The sequence below is a fragment of the Lactuca serriola genome, chromosome 3 (genome assembly GCF_051521515.1).
Source record: "Lactuca serriola cultivar US96UC23 chromosome 3, Lser_US96UC23_V15, whole genome shotgun sequence".
In the NCBI taxonomy this organism is placed as follows: Eukaryota; Viridiplantae; Streptophyta; class Magnoliopsida; order Asterales; family Asteraceae; genus Lactuca; species Lactuca serriola.
Genome location: NC_136410.1, coordinates 270,668,764 through 270,688,712, shown reverse-complemented (window position 1 = coordinate 270,688,712; position 19,949 = coordinate 270,668,764). Strand labels below are relative to the sequence as shown.

At 31.3% G+C, this 19,949-nt stretch overlaps 2 protein-coding genes across 3 annotated transcripts; both read right to left on the bottom strand.

The window, feature by feature from the left end:
* Positions 1-2,467: 2,467 nt before the first annotated feature.
* On the bottom strand, positions 2,468-11,778 carry LOC145093998 (plasma membrane ATPase 1-like). Its single transcript, XM_079032250.1, has 21 exons — positions 11,725-11,778; positions 11,286-11,405; positions 11,086-11,184; positions 10,849-10,986; positions 10,316-10,450; positions 10,053-10,232; positions 9,624-9,830; positions 9,069-9,188; positions 8,875-8,994; positions 8,622-8,744; positions 7,995-8,099; positions 7,756-7,900; positions 7,419-7,580; positions 6,355-6,593; positions 5,920-5,952; positions 5,689-5,770; positions 5,448-5,608; positions 5,112-5,324; positions 4,851-5,033; positions 3,530-3,708; positions 2,468-2,656 (listed from the first exon to the last, which is right to left on the bottom strand). Exons 1-21 carry the CDS (start codon positions 11,776-11,778, stop codon positions 2,560-2,562), a joined length of 2,895 nt encoding a protein of 964 aa, XP_078888376.1. The 3' UTR covers positions 2,468-2,559.
* Positions 11,779-14,950: 3,172 nt separating this feature from the next.
* Positions 14,951-18,566, bottom strand: LOC145093996 (uncharacterized). Of its 2 annotated transcripts, none has more exons than XM_079032249.1 (4): positions 18,443-18,566; positions 17,327-17,451; positions 16,822-17,112; positions 14,951-15,766 (listed from the first exon to the last, which is right to left on the bottom strand). In XM_079032249.1, exons 2-4 carry the CDS (start codon positions 17,432-17,434, stop codon positions 15,221-15,223), a joined length of 945 nt encoding a protein of 314 aa, XP_078888375.1. In that variant the 5' UTR covers positions 17,435-17,451; positions 18,443-18,566; the 3' UTR covers positions 14,951-15,220. The 2 variants fall into 2 exon arrangements, with proteins under 2 accessions (XP_078888375.1, XP_078888374.1); XM_079032248.1 differs by having other exon boundaries at positions 18,396-18,551.
* Positions 18,567-19,949: the final 1,383 nt, after the last annotated feature.

The window sequence follows — 19,949 nt, the reverse complement described above, 5'->3', positions numbered from 1 at the left end:
CTTTATGCCCTTAGATACTCGACATCTTCCCAACAACCCCTTATAACCCATTAAGACCTTCCCAGGGTCTTAACTCATGCATGAGGTCAAACCACTCATCAAGACTGCATTTTTATGGTATGAATGAACTAAGGGGCCTCATATCTACTCTTCCTAAGCTTTGGAGTTGCTCAAACTCCCAAGAGATAATTCATGAACACAAAAGGAACAATATAGAAAACGCTAGCTCAATCTAACGAATAAGATGGCAAGATTAAGACTTTATACCTCCAGAAGCTCCTCAAGATGAACTAAATGCCGGATCTTGAAGCTCAATGCCACACCAAGCTTGCTTACTAACTTCTTCTTCTTGAATAATCTCTAAAATGGCCATAAATACAGTTTTTAAGCTCAAGAACACTCTCACAAGGAAATCTGAGGTAAAAGGGAGAAATGAGGCTATGGAGGCTGATTAGGTTTTGATCCAAGAGGCTTAAGGATGTTTAAATAGGTGTCAAGTCCGAATTTTAAGGTTTTTTTCTTTTGTCGCGTACGCCCCGCGTACCTCTTGGTACGCCCAGCGTACGTGGCCACCCTCCGCGATCATCCATCCTTAGTACGCTAAGTGTACTCCTGAAGTACGCACAATGTACTAAGGGACCATTATGTTATAAGTTGTTATTTCAAGGGTGTAAAGGGTATTTACCTGAGTTAGAGTGTTACAAATTACAGCTTAAATCCCTACACTTTTAATTAATCCAGTTAATCCAAAAATTAATTCTAATTAGGTTTTGATTAATTATTAATTAAATAATACTATTTCTAATTAATATATTAATCACATAATATATTAACAAATCATTTATTGTTATTTGTTAATCATACAATAAATAAACAAATGAACCTCTTTCTCACTCACTCACTCACTCTCTCTCTCTCTCTACAAAAGTCGTTCTACACAATTACTAGTTTTGAGGGAAACCCAAAAAGGATGTTGTTTCATTTACAGCTTTATACCAATTTAGTTATGATCTTAGACACCTTAATTCAATAACTATAAGATTTCATAAAACAACTCTTAGCTATAATAGCCAACAATAGCAACATTCTTGTTAACAAAATTATTTTTGGGCTAATACCGTAAAAACCCTTAAGATTTTAGCATTTTGTTGGTTTTGCCCAAAGTTGGATTTAATATCCTTTTGCCTCAAACTTGCAGTAATTTGTTCGTTTTTAGCTTCTAGTCGGTTTTCACCTCGAGAAGTCGGTCACACTTAGCTTATTGGACGAACCTGCTGAGTCGAATGTCACGTCAACATTGTTAACTTGTGTCTTCAAGGAAAAAACAGACGAAATGGGAGGATGACGGATTGGAACCCGTGTCTCCTACTCCCATGGGGAGACCTTTAACCACTAACCTGAAAGGAGTTAAGCTAAGGGGGCTAAGGGGTGACCGACTTCTGAAGGTAAAAACTGGCTAGGGGCTAAAAACGAACAAATTAATGCAAGTTTGAGGCATAAACAAACATAAAATCTAATTTTGGGCAATATCGACAAAATACTAAAAACTTAAAGCTTTTTATCGCATTAGCCATTTATTTTTTAAAGCATTATTTATACAATTCATTCCAAATAGCTAAAGCTTGAGCTCGATGTCAATTCTTTTTTCAAAAACTTGACGAGCCATGAAACCAATCTAAATAAACTGATTAATTCTAGTTATGGAAACAAGTGAATGAAAAAGTTCTTTCAAGATATATATCTCCATCTTTTTTGTCTTACGGAAGCTAGGCCTGACAATCGTGTCGTGTTCGGGTTGGCGTGTCGCGGGTTGACGGGTTGACGGGTCAAAATATACCAACCCAAACACGACCCATTTAAATATACAGGTCACGGGTTGGCGGGTTTGGAACATAAACCCATATATGACCCGCCAACCCATTTATTTATACGAGTTCACAGTTGGGCGGGTTCATGGGTCAGATTTGGGTTCGTGGGTCTGAATTTTAGACATTTAAGTTTTAAACATCCAAATGAAAAGTAAAAACATTCATAGAAACATGTTACAGACTTAGCCTTATAGGTTATGACTTACGACCTTAGACCATCCACCACGAGTCAAAATGTCATAATAGTCAAATGGTCTATGAATCAATGATATATATTATATAATACTTATTAAATATTAATACTTACATAAATACATTTAAAAATAAAATAATTTTTTTATTAAGAATATAAACGGGTTGGCGGGTCAACCGGTTTATTTTTTGAAAAACCCATATATGACCCGTTTAATAAACGGGTTGGCGGGTTGACGGGTTGAAAAACTCAACCCAAACTCATTTATTTCATGTCGTGTCGCGGGTCGTGTCACGTGTCATGTCGAGTATTGCCAGCCCTAATGGAAGCACTATAACCGAAGAATAACACTAATAAAATCCAACGAATTATGAAAAACATACAAAATTAACAATAAATTGGTGCACATAAATTAGTTCAATTCCCACAACGGAGATGTATTTAGGTTTCTTCACTCCTGTTTCAAAAAAAAAATATTGAAAATAGAATAGGCTCTGATCAAACTGTGTAGTGTTGGTTCATTGCATCAATGTCTAATCCTCTTAGCTTAGCGAAAGACTCAACCTTCCCCTTTAGTGTATGAAGTTCTCTCAACCTACATTAATCAAATTAATAAGTAAATTCATCGAAAAGGAAAAAAAGGATCTTAGAGCATCCATAAATCGACCTTAAACATAACTTTTTTGCTTTGACACATCATTCTCTACTAGCCTTATCAAACAAAAACTTATCAACGTAAATTCTCTTTAATGATTGACTATTTTGAAATTTTTTTTCTTTCTCTATAATTAACTAAGTTATTTCCGTTTTTGTGGTATGTATTATAAAACCCCCTCATTTAAATTTGTCATTTCTACTTAAACGTCAATTTTTTAAAAATGAAATATTACACAACAAAAATATTTAATTAACATTAATACTTTAAAATGAAATATTACGTGACATAATTATTTAATTAAATTACAATACATAAATTTTGACAATTAACATTAAACTTTTTTGGCATTTTCCCGAAACATTAAAGATGATAAATTTTTAGGTATATAGTTATAAAAAATACCAAAATAATTATATTATAACTAAGAATTTAATATTTGATATCAAACATTAAAGTGAAATATTATTTAATTAATATTTATTAAAAGAATTAATTATTTAATAAAAAATAAGAATTTTACATTTACCTATAATTTGGGAGTAAAATGAAATATCATTGATTAAGAGGGACTTAATTGTATTAAATAATAACTCAAAAAAAAATTAGTTAATATCGGTGTTGAAATTATTCGACCCAAAAAGGGCATTTTAAAAAGCTAGGTTTGAGGTTGATTTTAAATATTCAACATTTTCATCCTCATTCCATTAAAGATGCTCCTAGTTGTTATTTTTTAGGTCTCATCCATTAATATGACCCATAAAATGAATGTTATTATGCGAGTCCTGCATCAAATAGGACCTACAAGCATACCTTGAAATTTCAGCACGTCGTCTTGCTTCATCTGCCATTAGACTAATCTCCCGAAAAGTTCCTTGCTCGGAGAACATTCTTGGTTCTATAGGCTGGAGTCCGTGCAACGTGCGTTGCTCCGTTGCCCAAGCCGCCTCACGAGCTTCCCTCCCGAAGTCCTTCTTTGTTGTGAAGGCCGTCTGAAAACAAATAAGGGTGAATCATATAGGAGTTTGAAAAGAACGATTTATAATATCTCCCTTTAATTTATTCTTATAAGAAAGTGTAGTCGGAAAAATCAACTCAATTATAGCAATGTCATTTAAATACAAAGTTGTTCAATATCCTAGTAAGAAGAAAGGTGATAGTACAATTCTATGGTTAGATATTTTTTAGAGCACAATGTGAAAAATATTGAAACTATAGTTTTGTAACACAATAAATAAAAATAGGTTGTTGTGATAAACAATTAAATGAACATATATTACTATTTCTTGTAGTTAGTCATCTAATTTTTATTTAATAGGTTTAATGAGACATAAGTGAAATATATATGGTATTTATTTTACACAAAAAGACCGACATACTAGAGAATGTCAAAAAAGTCAAATTTTCTGCGGTAAGTTACAACTTTTTACAAATTTACTTTCATTTATTTTTTTTCCTTTTATTTCCCTAAGTATGTGTCTTTTCTCAAATATTTATTAAGGCTGAGTTTGGTGCGCCACAGCTATCTTATTTTTCGAGTTTTTTTAAGTTGTCATGTTTAGCAAGTTAAAAAGTAGCTTATAAGCTAGCTTTTTAAAAAAGCTACTTAGGGGGTGTTTGGCTTAGCTTTTAAGAATCCAAAAGATCTTTTAGAAAAAGATAGAAGCTAAAAGATGTTTGGCAAACCAATTTTAAAACCTACTTTTGGATTTTTGATAGAAGGAAAATCAACTTTTTGAAAAAGTCAAGAAAACATGACTTTTTGCAACTTTTCCAAAAAGGACTTTTGGCCCTTAAAAAGCTAAGCCAAACACCCCTTTAGACTATCTTTTTATGAGCTTTTTTAAAATATTTCAAATATACCTTTTAATTAATTAACATATTCTTTTAAATGTCTTTTTATGTCATTTCATATTTTTCAACTAGCTTTTCAGCTAGTTTTATCAAGCGTCATTTTTTATCAACTAGCTTTTTAGCTATATATTAGCTTTTTATTTAATTTAACTGTAGCTTTTCAACATCTTTTTATTTAACGGTTAGCTTTTCAACTATTAGCTAGCTTTTCAGCTGTACCTAAATGTCATTTATATACGCAACACTTAATCAGATAGCCTTGTAGAGAATAGAAACTTACCCTTTTCTCCACAACCAACCCCCAAGCCCTTCCACTCAGCCCATACTGAACAGCAAACTTGATAGGATCAAGAAGCATGTAAGTCAAGATGTTGAACAACCAGATCACCCCAGTCCACCCCCACCCAATCTCCCGGATTCCAGCAAGTTTCCACGTCACAGTCGCCGATATCACCGACGCCACCTGAAAATTTCAAAACCCTAAAAAACCCCGAAAATATCTTACCCTAAACCTCATCAGAAACAATGGAGTTAGTTTTACCAGTTGAGCAATAGCAAATGCAATCACAAGCAATAGACCCGGTCTCTCGGTAAAAGACCACCCCCGAGACCTTGTCACAAAGATCAACGCCTGGCTGATAGTGCTGACTTGAAGATAAACGGCTGACGCCATCATCTCATTTAAGGGTTTTGATTCAGCTTCTACAGACATGTCACGGTGTTTCGAGTTCAAATCCTTCACACCAAATGTGTTCTACAATAGAAACAAGAAAGATAATTGTCAGAACCCCTGAGGTAAATGCATGATGTGAGATTTAAATCAAGTACATAGCAAAGGGTAAAATGGTAAATTTACTGGTTGGGAAAGGGGGTATACCGGGAAGAAGTTAGTTTCGTATGCTATCCAGAAGAAAATAACGGTCATTAGGGCGAGGTAAGCGCCAAGAACCACTCCGGTTGCAAAGATTTCTGTGAGCTTCCAACTGTCGGGAATGGGAGATGGCTTTACTCTATCTTTTGATATCGTCATGATTGTGCCTGAATTACACATAGATGTATTAAGTCAACAATTATGTATTAAGTCAAAGAAAAAGTTTGTTGGGAATGCATTGACTTACCATCATTAAGAACGGCTATAACAAGAACCATGAAAGGCGGGAAATCGAACTTCCAGAAAACACACAGCATCATAAAACCTAGCTGTAATGCAGGCGAAAAAAAAAAGTCAAACTTTGGAGTCAAAGTCTACAGAAGTAATTTTGATTTTTGAGGTCAAACATGATTCTTTTTAAAATCAAATCAGTAAAGATGATGCTACGTATTACGTACTATTGAGCTATAACACTTACCACAATTCGGATTGTGATAGAAACAGCATATATCTGTAGAAAGGAAAAAAAAATTATTGGGACCCACAAAAAGATAAATAATTGTTGCAATTATCTCAAACGCGAAAATCCGCAATGTACATTTAATTATTTAGGTAATATAGCAACCTATATCCATTTCTTTACATTACATTACAACATTCTACTCTTAATTTTTTCTCATTGCACTTAGGAAAATCTATGCATTTATAGCATTGTACTTTCAAATTCTTTTATTTGTATATTTGAACATTGTACTTTGAAAAATATACCCGATTACAGCAATGAAACTTGCTTTGTATAATTGGTATATTTTTCAATGTTCAATGTTGTAATAGGAAGAAATGAAAGTAGGAATCTAGAGTAAACAATTTAATGAAAGTATGTTGCTATTTCTTGCAATTAACAAGTAATTACCGTGTAATTCTTCATTCTTTGGAATATGGAACGGCTAGTTAAGACGGCACTAATAATGACACTTAATCCGGGCTCGGTTAGAACAATATCGGAAGCACTTCGGGCAGCGTCAGTGGAATCGGCAACCGCGATTCCGATGTCTGCTTTTTTCAAGGCGGGTGCATCATTCACACCATCACCTGTCATTCCACATATGTGGTTTCGAGCTTGTAGTCTTCTAACTATCTCATATTTATGTTCTGAAATATGAAATAAATGATGTCAAACAAAAAAAAAACAATGGGGAAGATGAGTCCACACTTGGGAAAATGAAAGTAAAAAATAATAAATGAGTGCAAAATTTATAAAAATGTTAGGATGCTCTCATTGACTTTCTTTATTATGTATGTTCTTTCTACATTAACTAGTCAAAATGAAACATTCATATATAGTTGTTTCTTTTTGACTTAATGGGTGTAATAAGGTTGAGCACTTAATCGGGACACCAATATAGAACGGTTTCCTTAATGGATGTAATAGGTTGAGCACTTAATATGGATAGAATGACTTAATGGGTTAAACAAAAAACAAAAATAAACATAGCTTAATGTATAAAGACACTAACCCTTTACCTATCTGATCTTTTTTCCTTCCAAGTTCCAACTCCTCTCACAAATATCGATGACTTTTTTTTTATCAATTTAAGGATAAAATAGTTATTTAGTCTCACTTAGATGGTTTATTCGGTCTAGAAAAGAAACTGACATTATCTATACAATATTTTATCAAGACACACATCTTAATGAAAAGCAAAAAACGAAACAATCCCTAGGTCATATTCTCATTAAGTCCATTTTATAGTTTAGCATTCAACGTGTTTGATACAACCTCTAAACAAAAGCCTTTGAACAGTTGAAGAATTAACGAAACTTAACTTCTCTTAACCATTAATAGGTTAGAATAAATCAACACTAAATGGTTCATTTTTATCAAATAACCCCTAAGTTAAAAAATCAAAAACACAGCCGATACCATTTCCTCTTATAATATTAATATTTAGTAAGTAACAAAGATTTCTTACTCACCAGGAAATACACCGGCAAAACCATCGGCTTTTTCAATAAGTTCATCAATCGGTAAAGCTCCAAAACCATCTTTGCTATCTCCAAGCAAAGCTGAAGAAGGGTACATGTTTGTCCCCATTCCTAGCCTTCTTCCAGTTTCCTTTCCAATTGCCAATTGATCACCTACAATTAATCATAATTCATCCATACAATTCAGTCAAAGATTCAGCAACACATTCAATCTATCGCTAAAAACCAAACCAATAGCGACAGATTTTAACCAATATGTCACTCACATGAATCAAGAAAGCTTTAAAATATGTAACAATATCAGAAGTTGCAAACAATAAGAAAGTACCTGTTATCATCTTAACACTCACACCAAGATCTAAAGCTCGCCGGATTGTTTCAGCACTATCATGTCGTGGTGGATCAAAGAGTGGAAGAAGGCCGACAAACTCCCATGGGCCACCAGAGCTCTCTTTGTTTCCAGCTGGTACTTCCTGAAGAAGATAAGAATAAGAAGAAGAAGAAATTTGCAAAACAATTTCACTTTCCATAAACGGAAAGATGCTTGACAATGAGGTGTCAAGTTACCTGACGAGCAACTCCAAGGGATCGAAGACCACGTTCTGCAAACTTGTCGATTATCGAATGTACTCTTTTTTCGATTTCTGATTTGTTATGTGCAAGATTGAGGATCTACACAATGATTTTAAATGATTTAGTGGTTCATATGAAAAGGATAAATGCAAGGAACAACAATGGTTTTTCATTATATTACAACTTCCTACTATAATTTCTTTGTCTTAGAGTGTTATACTTTCATTTTTTTTATTAGGATATTATACTTTGATAAATATACCTAATTATATCATTATACTTTCAAATGTTACTATATTAAAAACATTAAAAATATACCCAATAATATATCACTGTACCTTCAATTTTTTTTGTTATACTTTTAAAAATATGCCCATTTGTAACATTTCAATTTCAAAATTTTCTACTTTGAAAAATCTTCCCATAGGAGTGAAAATTGTTGTGTTTAGATGACAATAATATATGTCGTTGAAGATTATAAATACAATGCGAAATACGAAGAAATGAAAGTAGGGATTCTATAATAAATAAACCAATGAAAGTGCATTGTCATTTCTTTGATTTAACCATATATGAAATTGTGATGCAATATGTTTTGGATATTTAGATGGATATTTTTACCTGCTCGGGTGCACCTTTGCTCACTCTATGCATTCTACCGACTTTATCGGTGTATGTAAGCGCTGTCCTTTTGTCAGTTGGATTAAACGGTAGAAAATGGACCTCTTGAATCCCAGCTCGGGCCTAATTTCATCGAGTCATTACAAAAAATAAACATGGATCAAAATCAATAACCAAAATCATATGCATACTTACATAATACAACAAATTTTGTTTAAAAAAATTAACAATGGATTCAAAGAAACAATAATACCTCCTTGGGGTCTCCGAGCATTGCAACGATAGCAGCATCGATGGCATCTTGGTTCTCTAGCCGTGATGCCCTTGCAGCCATTAAGACCACCATATCCTTATCAACCCCTTTTGCGAAGACCTAAGTTTTTTAAATTTTGATGTTAAGATTAAAATCCAATACATTCTTAAAATCCCAAAACAAAGTTTACAAACCTCAATCATATTTTTGTCAACTGTAAGCTTGTTGAGTGTCAATGTCCCGGTTTTGTCACTACACAACACATCCATTCCCGCCATTTCTTCAATTGCAGTCATTCTTTTCGTAATTGCACCCTATTCGAATCATGTTCAAGCATATAAGTTCAAGTATATAAGCAATGTACTTCATAATAGTAGTATGCATTTTCTTACCCCTAACAATAGTGTACTTACACTTTGTTACCAATAGTGGCAATATTTAACAAATAATGACAACACACTTACATTTCTTTAGTCATAATAGCGACATACTAATATATTTTTTTTACTGATAATAGCAATTTACTTGCATTTATTTATCAATCATAGTAATATGATAGTAAATAAAGTAAAATTCCTATATTGATAGTGAAATGTAAGAATGTTGCTATTATCGGTAAACGACTTTATACATAAGTTGCTATTATGGGTAAAAATAAAATATTTTGGCCATATATGTAATAAAACTAATGTATGATGGTATTTTACATACTCTAAATTGATGATTGTTACTTCAGTTGATGAGTTTACCTGCTGGGACAAGCGATGTGAACCGATGGCCATGGTAACTGAAAGAACCGTAGGCATAGCAATCGGTATCCCTCCAATGAGTAGCACAAGAAGGTTATCAATTCCAACACGATATTCCCTTTGGTGAATACCATATATCACAATGATCTCAATTATCATACCAACAACAATCGAGCAAATGCAAAAGTTCCCGATTGAAGTTAACACCTTTCAAAAACAAAAAGAAAATTATAAGAAGTCATATGTATTAACTCTGAAACTCATAATAGAGGTGCACAAACCAACCAGACGCCAGTTCATGATCAGGCTGGCCCGGTCCAGAATCAGGCCAGCCTAATTAAGAACTAGGTTGGCCCGGTTAATGATTAACCTGGGCCAACCTGGTTTGTATGCATCTATATGGATAAGAACTATGATTGAGAAACAAACCTTTTGGAAATGTCCAACATGGGTTGTGTTTTCAACAAGATGAGCTGCTTTCCCGAAAAAAGTATGAACTCCAGTTGCAATCACAATGCCTTCAATCTCTCCTTGTTTACATGTAGAACCCGAGTAAACACCATCTCCTGGATTCTTAGTCACCGGAAGTGATTCTCCGGTGAGTGCAGACTATAAATATGTTAAAACAAATTGTTACAAAAAATCTAAAAATTTAGTGTGAATGAGATTATTCTTTTAGAATGGAAAGATACCTGATCAATCTTGAGAGGATCACCTTCTAGAAGACGAGCATCAGCAGGAACAATGTCTCCAAGTTTGATACTGATAATATCACCAGGAACCAAAACACAAGCATCCTCTTCACTCCATTTTCCATCACGAAGGACCTACAAGATTTCGGAAACCAAATCAAGATTGATATTTTATTTAAAAAAAAAAACAATAAAAATGGATAAGTTCTAAATTCAAGAAACATCAATTTACTTTCATATATTTGTAAAGTATAGCATTTTACTTTCATTTCTTTCTATTACACCATTTCACTTCCAATCTTTCTTTTGGCGCATTGTATTTTCAATTTTTTTTCTCATTAGGACATTATACTTTAAAATTTTAGCCGATTATGGAGGTGATTATTGTTTTGTATATAGATTTCATTGCTATAATCATGTAGATATATTAGAAAGAAATGAAAGCAGGATGCTATAATAGATAAATTAATAAAAGCACATTGCTAATTTTTTTTTTTTTCATTTAACTAATGAGTAATCGAGTGGAGATGAACCTTTGCTTTTGGAGCTAAACGAGCCATGAGAGCAGCAGCTGCATTTCCAGCATTGTTTTCCTCAATGAAACTTATCGTTGAATTAATAATAAGCAAAACAATGATCCCCACAAAATCATGATAATCAGCAGGCTTGTTCTGAATTATAAATCAAGAGTCATATGATTATTTAACAAGAAAAAGAAAGAACTACAATCGAATAATAAAATGAAAGAAAAAAAAAAAAGACAGATTTACCCCTCCACGTGCAAGGGCAATAGACATAATAGCTGCGGCTTCCATCACCCACGAGAGTGGATTCCACATAAAACCCAAAAACTTCAAGATTTTACTTTCCTGTTGAGAGATTTATTTATTTATTTATTTATTTTTTAAAAAAGACATAAAAATCGATCCTTTTTGGCAAGAAACCCGCTTATAAAAAATCTTTAAAATACCTTTTTTTCTTCAAGTTTATTGTAACCAAAAAGATCCAAACGTTCTTGAACTTCATTCGAATTTAAACCTTCTCTTGTGCATTTCAGATGTTGAAACACTTCTTCTAATGGTGCATTCTCCTGAAAAAAAAATAAACAAAATGTTTGAATATTTTCTATGATCAAAGCATAGAAATATAGGCGAAATGCAAGAAACAACAATATACTTCCATTTAAATGTTTAATATAGCATCCCACATTTTTTTCTTTTCAAGAAATTGTACTTTGAAAAAACTACCAATTATAGCAGTGAAATTTTTTTTGTTTTGGATGATATTGCTATAATTTTGTAGATATTTCAAAGTACAATGTTGTAAATTGTAATAAAAGTAAATGAAATTAGGATGCTATAATAAACAAATAAATATCAAGTTTTCATGTACTAAAAGCTAAAAAATACCAAATCAATGGCTTCTCGGATAACTGCACTAAGAGCAATCGACTTGTCATCCATTTTTTCAGCTTTGATTCTTCACCAATGAATCTGCATTATTGTGCAAAAAAGCTTTAGAAATCTATTCATTTTCTTTTTATATATAAACTCTTCATAATTTATCTAACTTTTGTGGGATAATGATCAAAAAGATATATCCAACCCAAAAGAACTTGAATCTCTGTATATCATTGTTAACAAATTCTTAAACCATTGTTTGATTTTGTGGTTATATTTTTAAATCTGTGTGTTTTTCTGGATAGATTAGAAATTCCGTACACTGTTTGTCCATTTCACATGATAACAATTAATAAAATTTATCTAGATGAAGACAGCTAAGATCTTTTGTTTTTAATAAAAAATTAAATCATGTTCTCCTTTTTTCGGTTAAAATTTTTGGATATTGTGTTTTCTGGATAAATTCATGAAATTTTATCATATGACAATAATAGAAAACGTTTATACTTTACATGATAATTATCTACATAATATAGCAAAATGACTTGAATCTATTTATTATCATAGTTTCAACTCCTCATTTAACCTTTCTAATTACCCATTAAATAACCCACATTAGTTATATTTATACGTTCTTGTTACTACCTCTTATGAGTCAAATTTGTTATATTTTGAACCTCAAAATCGAAGACATTCATTGTTTGAATTAAAAAAATAAATCAATAACCATATTAACCTACAAGATTAAATATCATTAACATAAATAAGAAGAACAATGTCATTAAGCCAATGGAAATTACATCAACTCTTATTCGCTATATGTGTTAAGATAAAAGAAATAATGTAACAAAAAAAACATAAATATGATTACAAAGAACGACAGAAAGAAACCTGAGAAGCTTAGTAGATGAGGCTTTTTGACATGGAAATCGTTACAAAAACTTGAAATATTTTGTAGTCTTGAAGTGGGAATGAATGAATGAATGTGTGTTATGTTTGTTTTGAAGCAGGTGAACTATATATACACCCATATGTTTCTTGTTTCCATCCCATTAATTCAATTTAATAAAAAAAAAACATATATCTTATTCTGTATAATGTTTTAAATCTTGACAACAAAATCACTAACTATATAATATATATAATATTGATAACCGGCTTTTACTTTCATAGTTTCATCAATTACTTGCATAATTTTTTATTCTTTTAACCAAATTATGTGACATAAATGTTAGATAATGTATTTTTTTACATTGCTTAAGATTGACCATATTATACATAAAGATTTATTATCTAAAGTGATTACTATATGTGTGCATCTAACCATTTTTAGTAACATTTTCAAAAGAAAAAAAATTACTAAAACCTCAATAATTATTCCTAATTTATGTTAGTTAAGTAAATATAATATAACTAATATAACTTTATGAACTGATAATTTCTTTAGAAAATATATTTTATATGAAATATATTCATTTTTGTTTTTGTTTTTGTATTTTATATAGAGTGAATAGTGACAGATGGCCGTACATGTACTTTATTTTAAGAGGGAATCCAAGTTCCGGTCTTCCGGAAAGCCGGCTTAACTATTAAAAAAAACAGAAATAACCGGTTCGGGAAATGCCGGTTTTTGTATTTGGCGCCATTTGACAACACTTAGAATGTAACGATTCTTTCGGAGATTACAATGCTTTTCTTTTTTTTTTTTGGCCCCACATTATTATAATTGGTCAAATTTGGCCCTCTAACTTCATTAGTTTTGTTATTTTTTTGTTATTAGTAATTTTTAGTATACGTTTTTTGACATTATTTGTTTGGTCATATGTTATATGAAAATGCTTTCGGTTTTATTTTTGGGAATATTATGTTGTAAGAAAATAGAATTTAGTTTAGTCACATGTGATTGTTTGATATGATTTGAAAGAACTATAGAAGGATTATTCTTTTAGTGGTATGTTTTTTTATGATTGTAATTAAGCTCAACAATTAATGGATATTTTCGGCTAGAAAATATTAAACATCTTGATATGAAAATGATGGCTTTTTACAACAAAATACAATTTGAAAGAGTGTCGTGTTAGCATGTTTTTTTTTTTGGTAATCAAGTATTTAGAAGAAATTAACAACAAAAAAAAATGTTTAAATTAGTAATAAACCTTTAAAAAACCTCTCTTTGAAAATGATCTAATACTTTTGCTTAAAATTTTAAGCTAAGCTGTTTTAAACTTCAACAAAAAGTTTATAATGATTTTAAAAATAATAATTAAAACGACATAGTATTATTCGCATAGAACATTTGTTCATTTCCTAAATATTCTTTGCATATATACTTACTATTAATTCTTAACAAAAATTAATATTTAGGTTTTAGATTTCTATAAAAATTCCAATCACTTGTTCTAATTTTATTGATGCCAATCAACATTAAAAAGTATTTATTAGGTAATACAGAACCAAGATAAATAGAAGATTAAGTGATACAACTCATCTAATTTTGTTTTTCAAATACAAATCAAACTTGAAATACATACTTTTGAAAAATCCAATTAGTACACAAGGAAAAAAACTGTTTAGAAATTAAGGGTCTTTTCGTTTGAAACTTTCATGTTCAGTTGAAATGTTGAATCATTCAAATGTACATGCATTTTGATGTGTTTTGTTTTTGGAATATATCAAAGTTTTTAAACATATTGGAATCTTAATTGCCATTCTCTATCAGTAACATATATTTTACAATAATAAAAAAAAAAAGAGAGAGAGAGAGAAAGAAGTTAAAGGACCATTGAGTCAACGATCAAAAAGAGAGAGGGTTATTCCAAAATGTTTATAAGGATTTTTGAGATAATATAAAAGGACATAAAAAATTTCTTATAGAGTATTTGTTCATTTTGTAAATATTCTTTCAGTATCTTGTTATTTATACTTAACAAAATAAATATTTAGATTTTAGATTTCTATAATATATCTCAATGACTTTAATTAAATTTAAATGGATATAACAACATTCTCATAGAATATTTGTTCTTTTCTCTACTTTTGAACTTCTATAGTTTATTAGTTTATGTCTCATACGCATATCATCACACTTGTGGCCTTTACATAAATTCATCCCATTAAGAGACATTGAAAAGTTCAAAATTGAACAATAATTTAAAAAATAAAATACAAAAATATGATCTTATTTTTAGAGATATGATTATTGACCCATTAATTTGCATGTAGATATATGCATAAATTCACAAAATCAATTCATAATTTTCAATAATTTTCAACACATTCATTATTGATTTAACATTTAGGATCACATTATGAATATATTCACAAATCACCTACCTCCAACTTCTTTACACAAGTCAAGTCACTAATCTAATACAAAGTCCAGCCGACAGTGTAAGAGTTTCATTTCCAATATTGATTGGTCCTGATACCTGATTTAGATTTAAATCACATGATACTAAACACATTTGGAAAATCTAAGGTTTATGGTTTAAGGTTTTTAGGAGAGTCAACTTATATCCATTTTTTCAATTACTTCAAAATGCATTTGCATATTCGCATGCTTATTCGCAAAATAAAACCTTTCGCAAACAATCAACTTTTCTTCACTTTTTTGACATACATCATTTAGCAGACGAATCATCATGTCTTTTTCATCCCCAATCCAAACCCTCATACTATCACGCCATTGTCTCGGTGTTCCATGAAGAACAAAACGTAAACGCGGGCCCACTTCCAACACACGTTTAGAAATTTTTTCAATCACATCTTGGTCATTAATGTATGCTCCATTAGAGTTTAAACCAACATCTATATAATGGATTTCGGTTATACTATTTAGAAGGGTTTCTTTTGAAGTTGGTATGATTTCATTCTTGTTTTGGGAATTGAAGGGGATTATGACTTGTGAGAATGCAAGTTCGGTGACTAGTTGGTTAATTACCGTTCCGCCCTTGCTAAATCCAAAAAGATATGTTTTTGGTTGTGAAAAACATGAAATTGGAGGTTCCGTTGAAATTGGTTCTACAACTTTACTTGAAAGAATATTTTTCGCCTGAGAATAAGGAAAAACAATAGTGATCCTCAAAAGTAAAAAAATAAATTTGACATGACAGGACATGACAGATTGTAAATATTGAAATATTTTGACTGTAAAAAAGACATAAATGCCATTGTCATCCAAATCATCGAAGATAGCCCTAGAAAACTTGTCTAGGAATGAAAATATGAAATGACAAAGGAATTGAATGGGCCGAGTAAAATTATAAGGAGAGTAATGGAATGAGTTATTACATTCCATAAATATTTTTTCTACAATTTTTTTTGGTTATATGTAAATATATGGTATAGTTTTGAATCTACTCTATATGTTTATTATAGTTGATGAAAGAAATAAAGTATAAACATAATCAAATATCATTAAACCCAAATTAGATTATAAGTTATAACGAAAAATATATAGTTAACTTTAGAAAACAAAATTGTAATTTACTTTAACTGATAAAAAAAAATGCTGAAAAAATTTCATGGCCTGTAAATTTTAATACATAAAAATGGTTTATATACAATAAAATCTCATTAAACCCAAATAAGATTATAGGTTATAGCAAAAAATATATAGTTAACTTTAGAAAAAAAAATGTAATTTAAAATTGATAAAAATTTCTGAAAAACCTTCATGGCCTTTAAGTTTAATATATGAAAAAGGGTTTATATACAATAAAAGCTCATTAAACCCTAATAAGATTATAAGCTATAACAAAAAATATATAGTTAACTTTAGAAAATAAAATTAGAATTTAAATAAAATGATAAAAATTTCTGAAAAATTTCATGGCCTTTAAGTTTTATTACATAAAAAAAAGGTTTATATAAAATTTCTCATTCGATTCCATTATGGAATGGAAAAAGGAAAAATCCTCTCAACAAAATGGAAGGAAAAGAATGGTCGATTCCATTCCATCAAGCAAAACAAGCAGCTTTTCCTCATTCCAACGGAATGAACCATTCCATTCCCTCTCCAATCCCACCATAAATAACTCGATTTTTCATTATCATTAACCACAAACAAAAATTAAAAATATAAATACTTTTAAAAGTAATTATTACCTCTGTGAGACAACTCTGCAGGAGTGAAAAAAGGGAATTAGAAGCAGGAAATCCAGTTGGATCATATGATGTTGGTTCTCCCCATTTGTTCACTGAAGGAATAAAATCTTTATAAACAGCAAAAGGTCCATTAAACTTTGAAGCTTCAATAACCCAAACATTAACATTTTCACCAAGTTTTGAAACCATTATTTCACCAATCTTTTCAACATCTGAAAGCCTTTCAATCACTGGATTCCCAGTGCCTTTCACTCTATCCCCATTGAAAAATATAGCATTCAATGAAGGCACCTACATACGCCACATCAGCAAAAAAAAAAATCTAAAAGTTTAATTCATATTTTGAATAAGCATATACTAGAGATTCTTCATTGCAATCAAACCATTTTCCTCTAGAAAGTTTGTTAGTAATAGTATGCAAAAAAGGGTAATTTTGGAAATTCTGAAATGTGAAAATGTAAGTGAGACTATAAGTTTGTGGTGTTTTGGATTTTGATAGACTTACAATTGGGATTTGGGAAGAAGATGAAATACAAAGAGATGCTCCTACTTTGTAGAGACCTCTGCTTCCTTTGTTCAACGGAACCTTCAATATTCCACTCCATCGTTCCATAACAGTTTGACTTTGACCTACAAGATGATATTAGTAATAAAAAATTAGAGGTTTTTATAAATTTTGATAAGAAAAATAAGATAATTTATAAAGTTTTGATAGTTTTAGTAATTGGTGAAGAACTTGTTCCATTTGAATGCCAACACCACAATCTGAAAACCATTGTGTACATTTGTTTTGTATTCATAGCAAAATCATAAAGATTTATTTGAATCACTAAGGATCTTTTGTCTTTTTTTGGAATCAATGTACCAAAAATACTCATATGAAACCACAGAAACCATGAGATAGTAGATTTGTTAAAAGAAGCACAAAAAAAAGATAACATGGTAAATTTACAGTGTTCTTGGCTAATAAGAACTTTTCACCTTTTGAAAACATGAAATTGTTAAGCAATCGTAGTTTTGTTATCTATTAAAGTGAAATAGATCCATACAGTTCCAAATGTAACTTTTAATAGTCAAATCTTAATTCAACATATGAACCTGTGAGCATGATCTTCTTGGATTAAGATTAAGTAATTTTATGAAAAGTAAAACCACAGAAAAAGTTGATCACGAGATCCCAAAATTCAAAACTTTTTAACAAACTTGTTGATTTTAACACATATACCTCTTCTTCAAACTAATGCGAATTGATTAGTCTTTTATGATTAACTTCTAGAAGACGAAATCTATCAATTATAAGTCTGAATACACTTCAGAGTAACAGTAAAACGCAGTGACAATAAACAATTCTTCTAATTGATTATAACATCATTAAGTATTGGTCACCAATAGGGATGATAAATTAAAGACAATTCCTTCGAGCAAAACGATATTCGCTACTGTAGTGAAGAAACATAATTAAGAAGCAGGTGAACGTTATATTAATAATAAAATCGGGCTTCAAATTCACAAACGAGTGTCGAGTTAACCCTAAGCACAATGAGCCAGAAAGATACGGAAGGGGAGATGATTACCAGAGCAGGTTGAGAAGAAGACAACGTCGGGTCGGATCTATGTGTACCTGAATAACAAAGATCGCTTGCTTAAACCAAGATCTTCAGAAACGGAGAATTGACCCTGCATCCCCCTTTTTTGCCCCACCTTCTGTTCGATTTGGAAGGACCGTAGTTTTGCCCTTTACTTTTGGCCCATCAAGTTTAAAAGTTTTCATTTCGACCACCATGGCTTCCATATCTAACGGGAGAAACTTGGAGAATATCACAAAAACCTCAAAAAAAAAAAAAAAAAAAAAAAAAAAAAAAAAAAAAAAAAACAAGGTTAACAAATTCAAAAAAGAAGACTAAATTTCAGAAATAGTTTGTGTGGTTTAGCAAATATCGCAATTTTTGTCTAAATTTTGATTTGTATCAATTTTGTTTTCATGGTTTCTAGTCTATTCAATATTGGTCCTGCCTAGTAATCCCTTCTAAATTGAACTGTCAACAGACAACACATGTTTTGCACAAGAGGGTATTTTGATCCGAATTGTTTTTTTTTTCTCCTTGGGGTGTATTTTACCACCATTACACTGTTAGTTATGGTTTACGTTTGCATTATTTACCCCAAAATGATAATTAACAAAATCCAAGAAACCTTTTATCTCTTTTATCAACTTAAGAGGTTCATTAACCCTAACACGTTCATGCTTCCAAGATGATCAAAATACGAAGAATAAGTGAGATACAAACATAATGGATCCCAAAGTTGTTTGTGGTAAGTAAATATAGTATTTGGTTTATGATTATAAAACAAGATATACAACATTTTCTAATTCATCATTTTCTTTAACAAATTTTCAGAAGGATACAACAACCTTTATACCATGCTTATACATTATGGGGAAGTTCACTAACATTTCATGGAGGAGATACTATGGGGATTGTGTATATGTAGATGAATTTTCAATACACAAGTTAGATGATGTAGGGAAATTTAGGGTTTGTGGTGGACATTTGGATACCAACTTGGATCGTGATATCACTTTTCGAACTGATATTTCTACCCTATGTTTGGGTTACATGAAATTCAGCCTAGGATAATCCAAGTGGACACTTACGATTCTAGGCACAAAAATCGTAAGTCAATATGCTAGAGGATTCTGTGAAAATATGATGAAAAACGAGAGCTTAAGATCGTAACCCTCTTCTGAAGAGGAAGGATTGTTTATATATTAAACGAGACTAGGGTTTCATTAGGGTTGGTCCGTCATTAGCTGTTTTGGAAGCAAGTCATGATAATCCAGATTTAATAAGTATTTAGGGTTACCAAAACTAACGAGTTTCGTTAGTTTTACCATTATCATCCTCAAAAAAATGAATTTTCCATTATGTTCCCAAAACGATCTAGATCAGGGTTTCATTAGAGCGGGACCCCAGCCAGGGGCTCTGCCCCTTGGACCCCGCTAGGGGCGCTGCCCCTTTGGAAACCCCAGATCCAGGGGAGCTGCCCCGGACCCCCGACTAGTCGTCAAACCGGCTTCTAATTCGATCTTATACATGCATGTACTTCGCACAACCCCGTACATATAT

What these genes read in the sequence shown, in the direction of transcription:
- LOC145093998 (XM_079032250.1), bottom strand. Translation starts at nt 11,778, where the DNA reads ATGGATGACAAGTCGATTGCTCTTAGTGCAGTTATCCGAGAAGCCATT. An exon ending in ATAAACTTGAAGAAAAAAAG is followed by an intron (nt 11,185 to 11,285) that starts GTATTTTAAAGA and finishes ATCTCTCAACAG; the next exon opens with GAAAGTAAAATCTTGAAGTT. An exon ending in CACATCGCTTGTCCCAGCAG is followed by an intron (nt 9,189 to 9,623) that starts GTAAACTCATCA and finishes TGATTCGAATAG; the next exon opens with GGTGCAATTACGAAAAGAAT.
- LOC145093996 (XM_079032249.1), bottom strand. Translation starts at nt 17,434, where the DNA reads ATGGAACGATGGAGTGGAATATTGAAGGTTCCGTTGAACAAAGGAAGC. An exon ending in CTTCTTCCCAAATCCCAATT is followed by an intron (nt 17,113 to 17,326) that starts GTAAGTCTATCA and finishes TGGCGTATGTAG; the next exon opens with GTGCCTTCATTGAATGCTAT. An exon ending in TGCAGAGTTGTCTCACAGAG is followed by an intron (nt 15,767 to 16,821) that starts GTAATAATTACT and finishes CCTTATTCTCAG; the next exon opens with GCGAAAAATATTCTTTCAAG.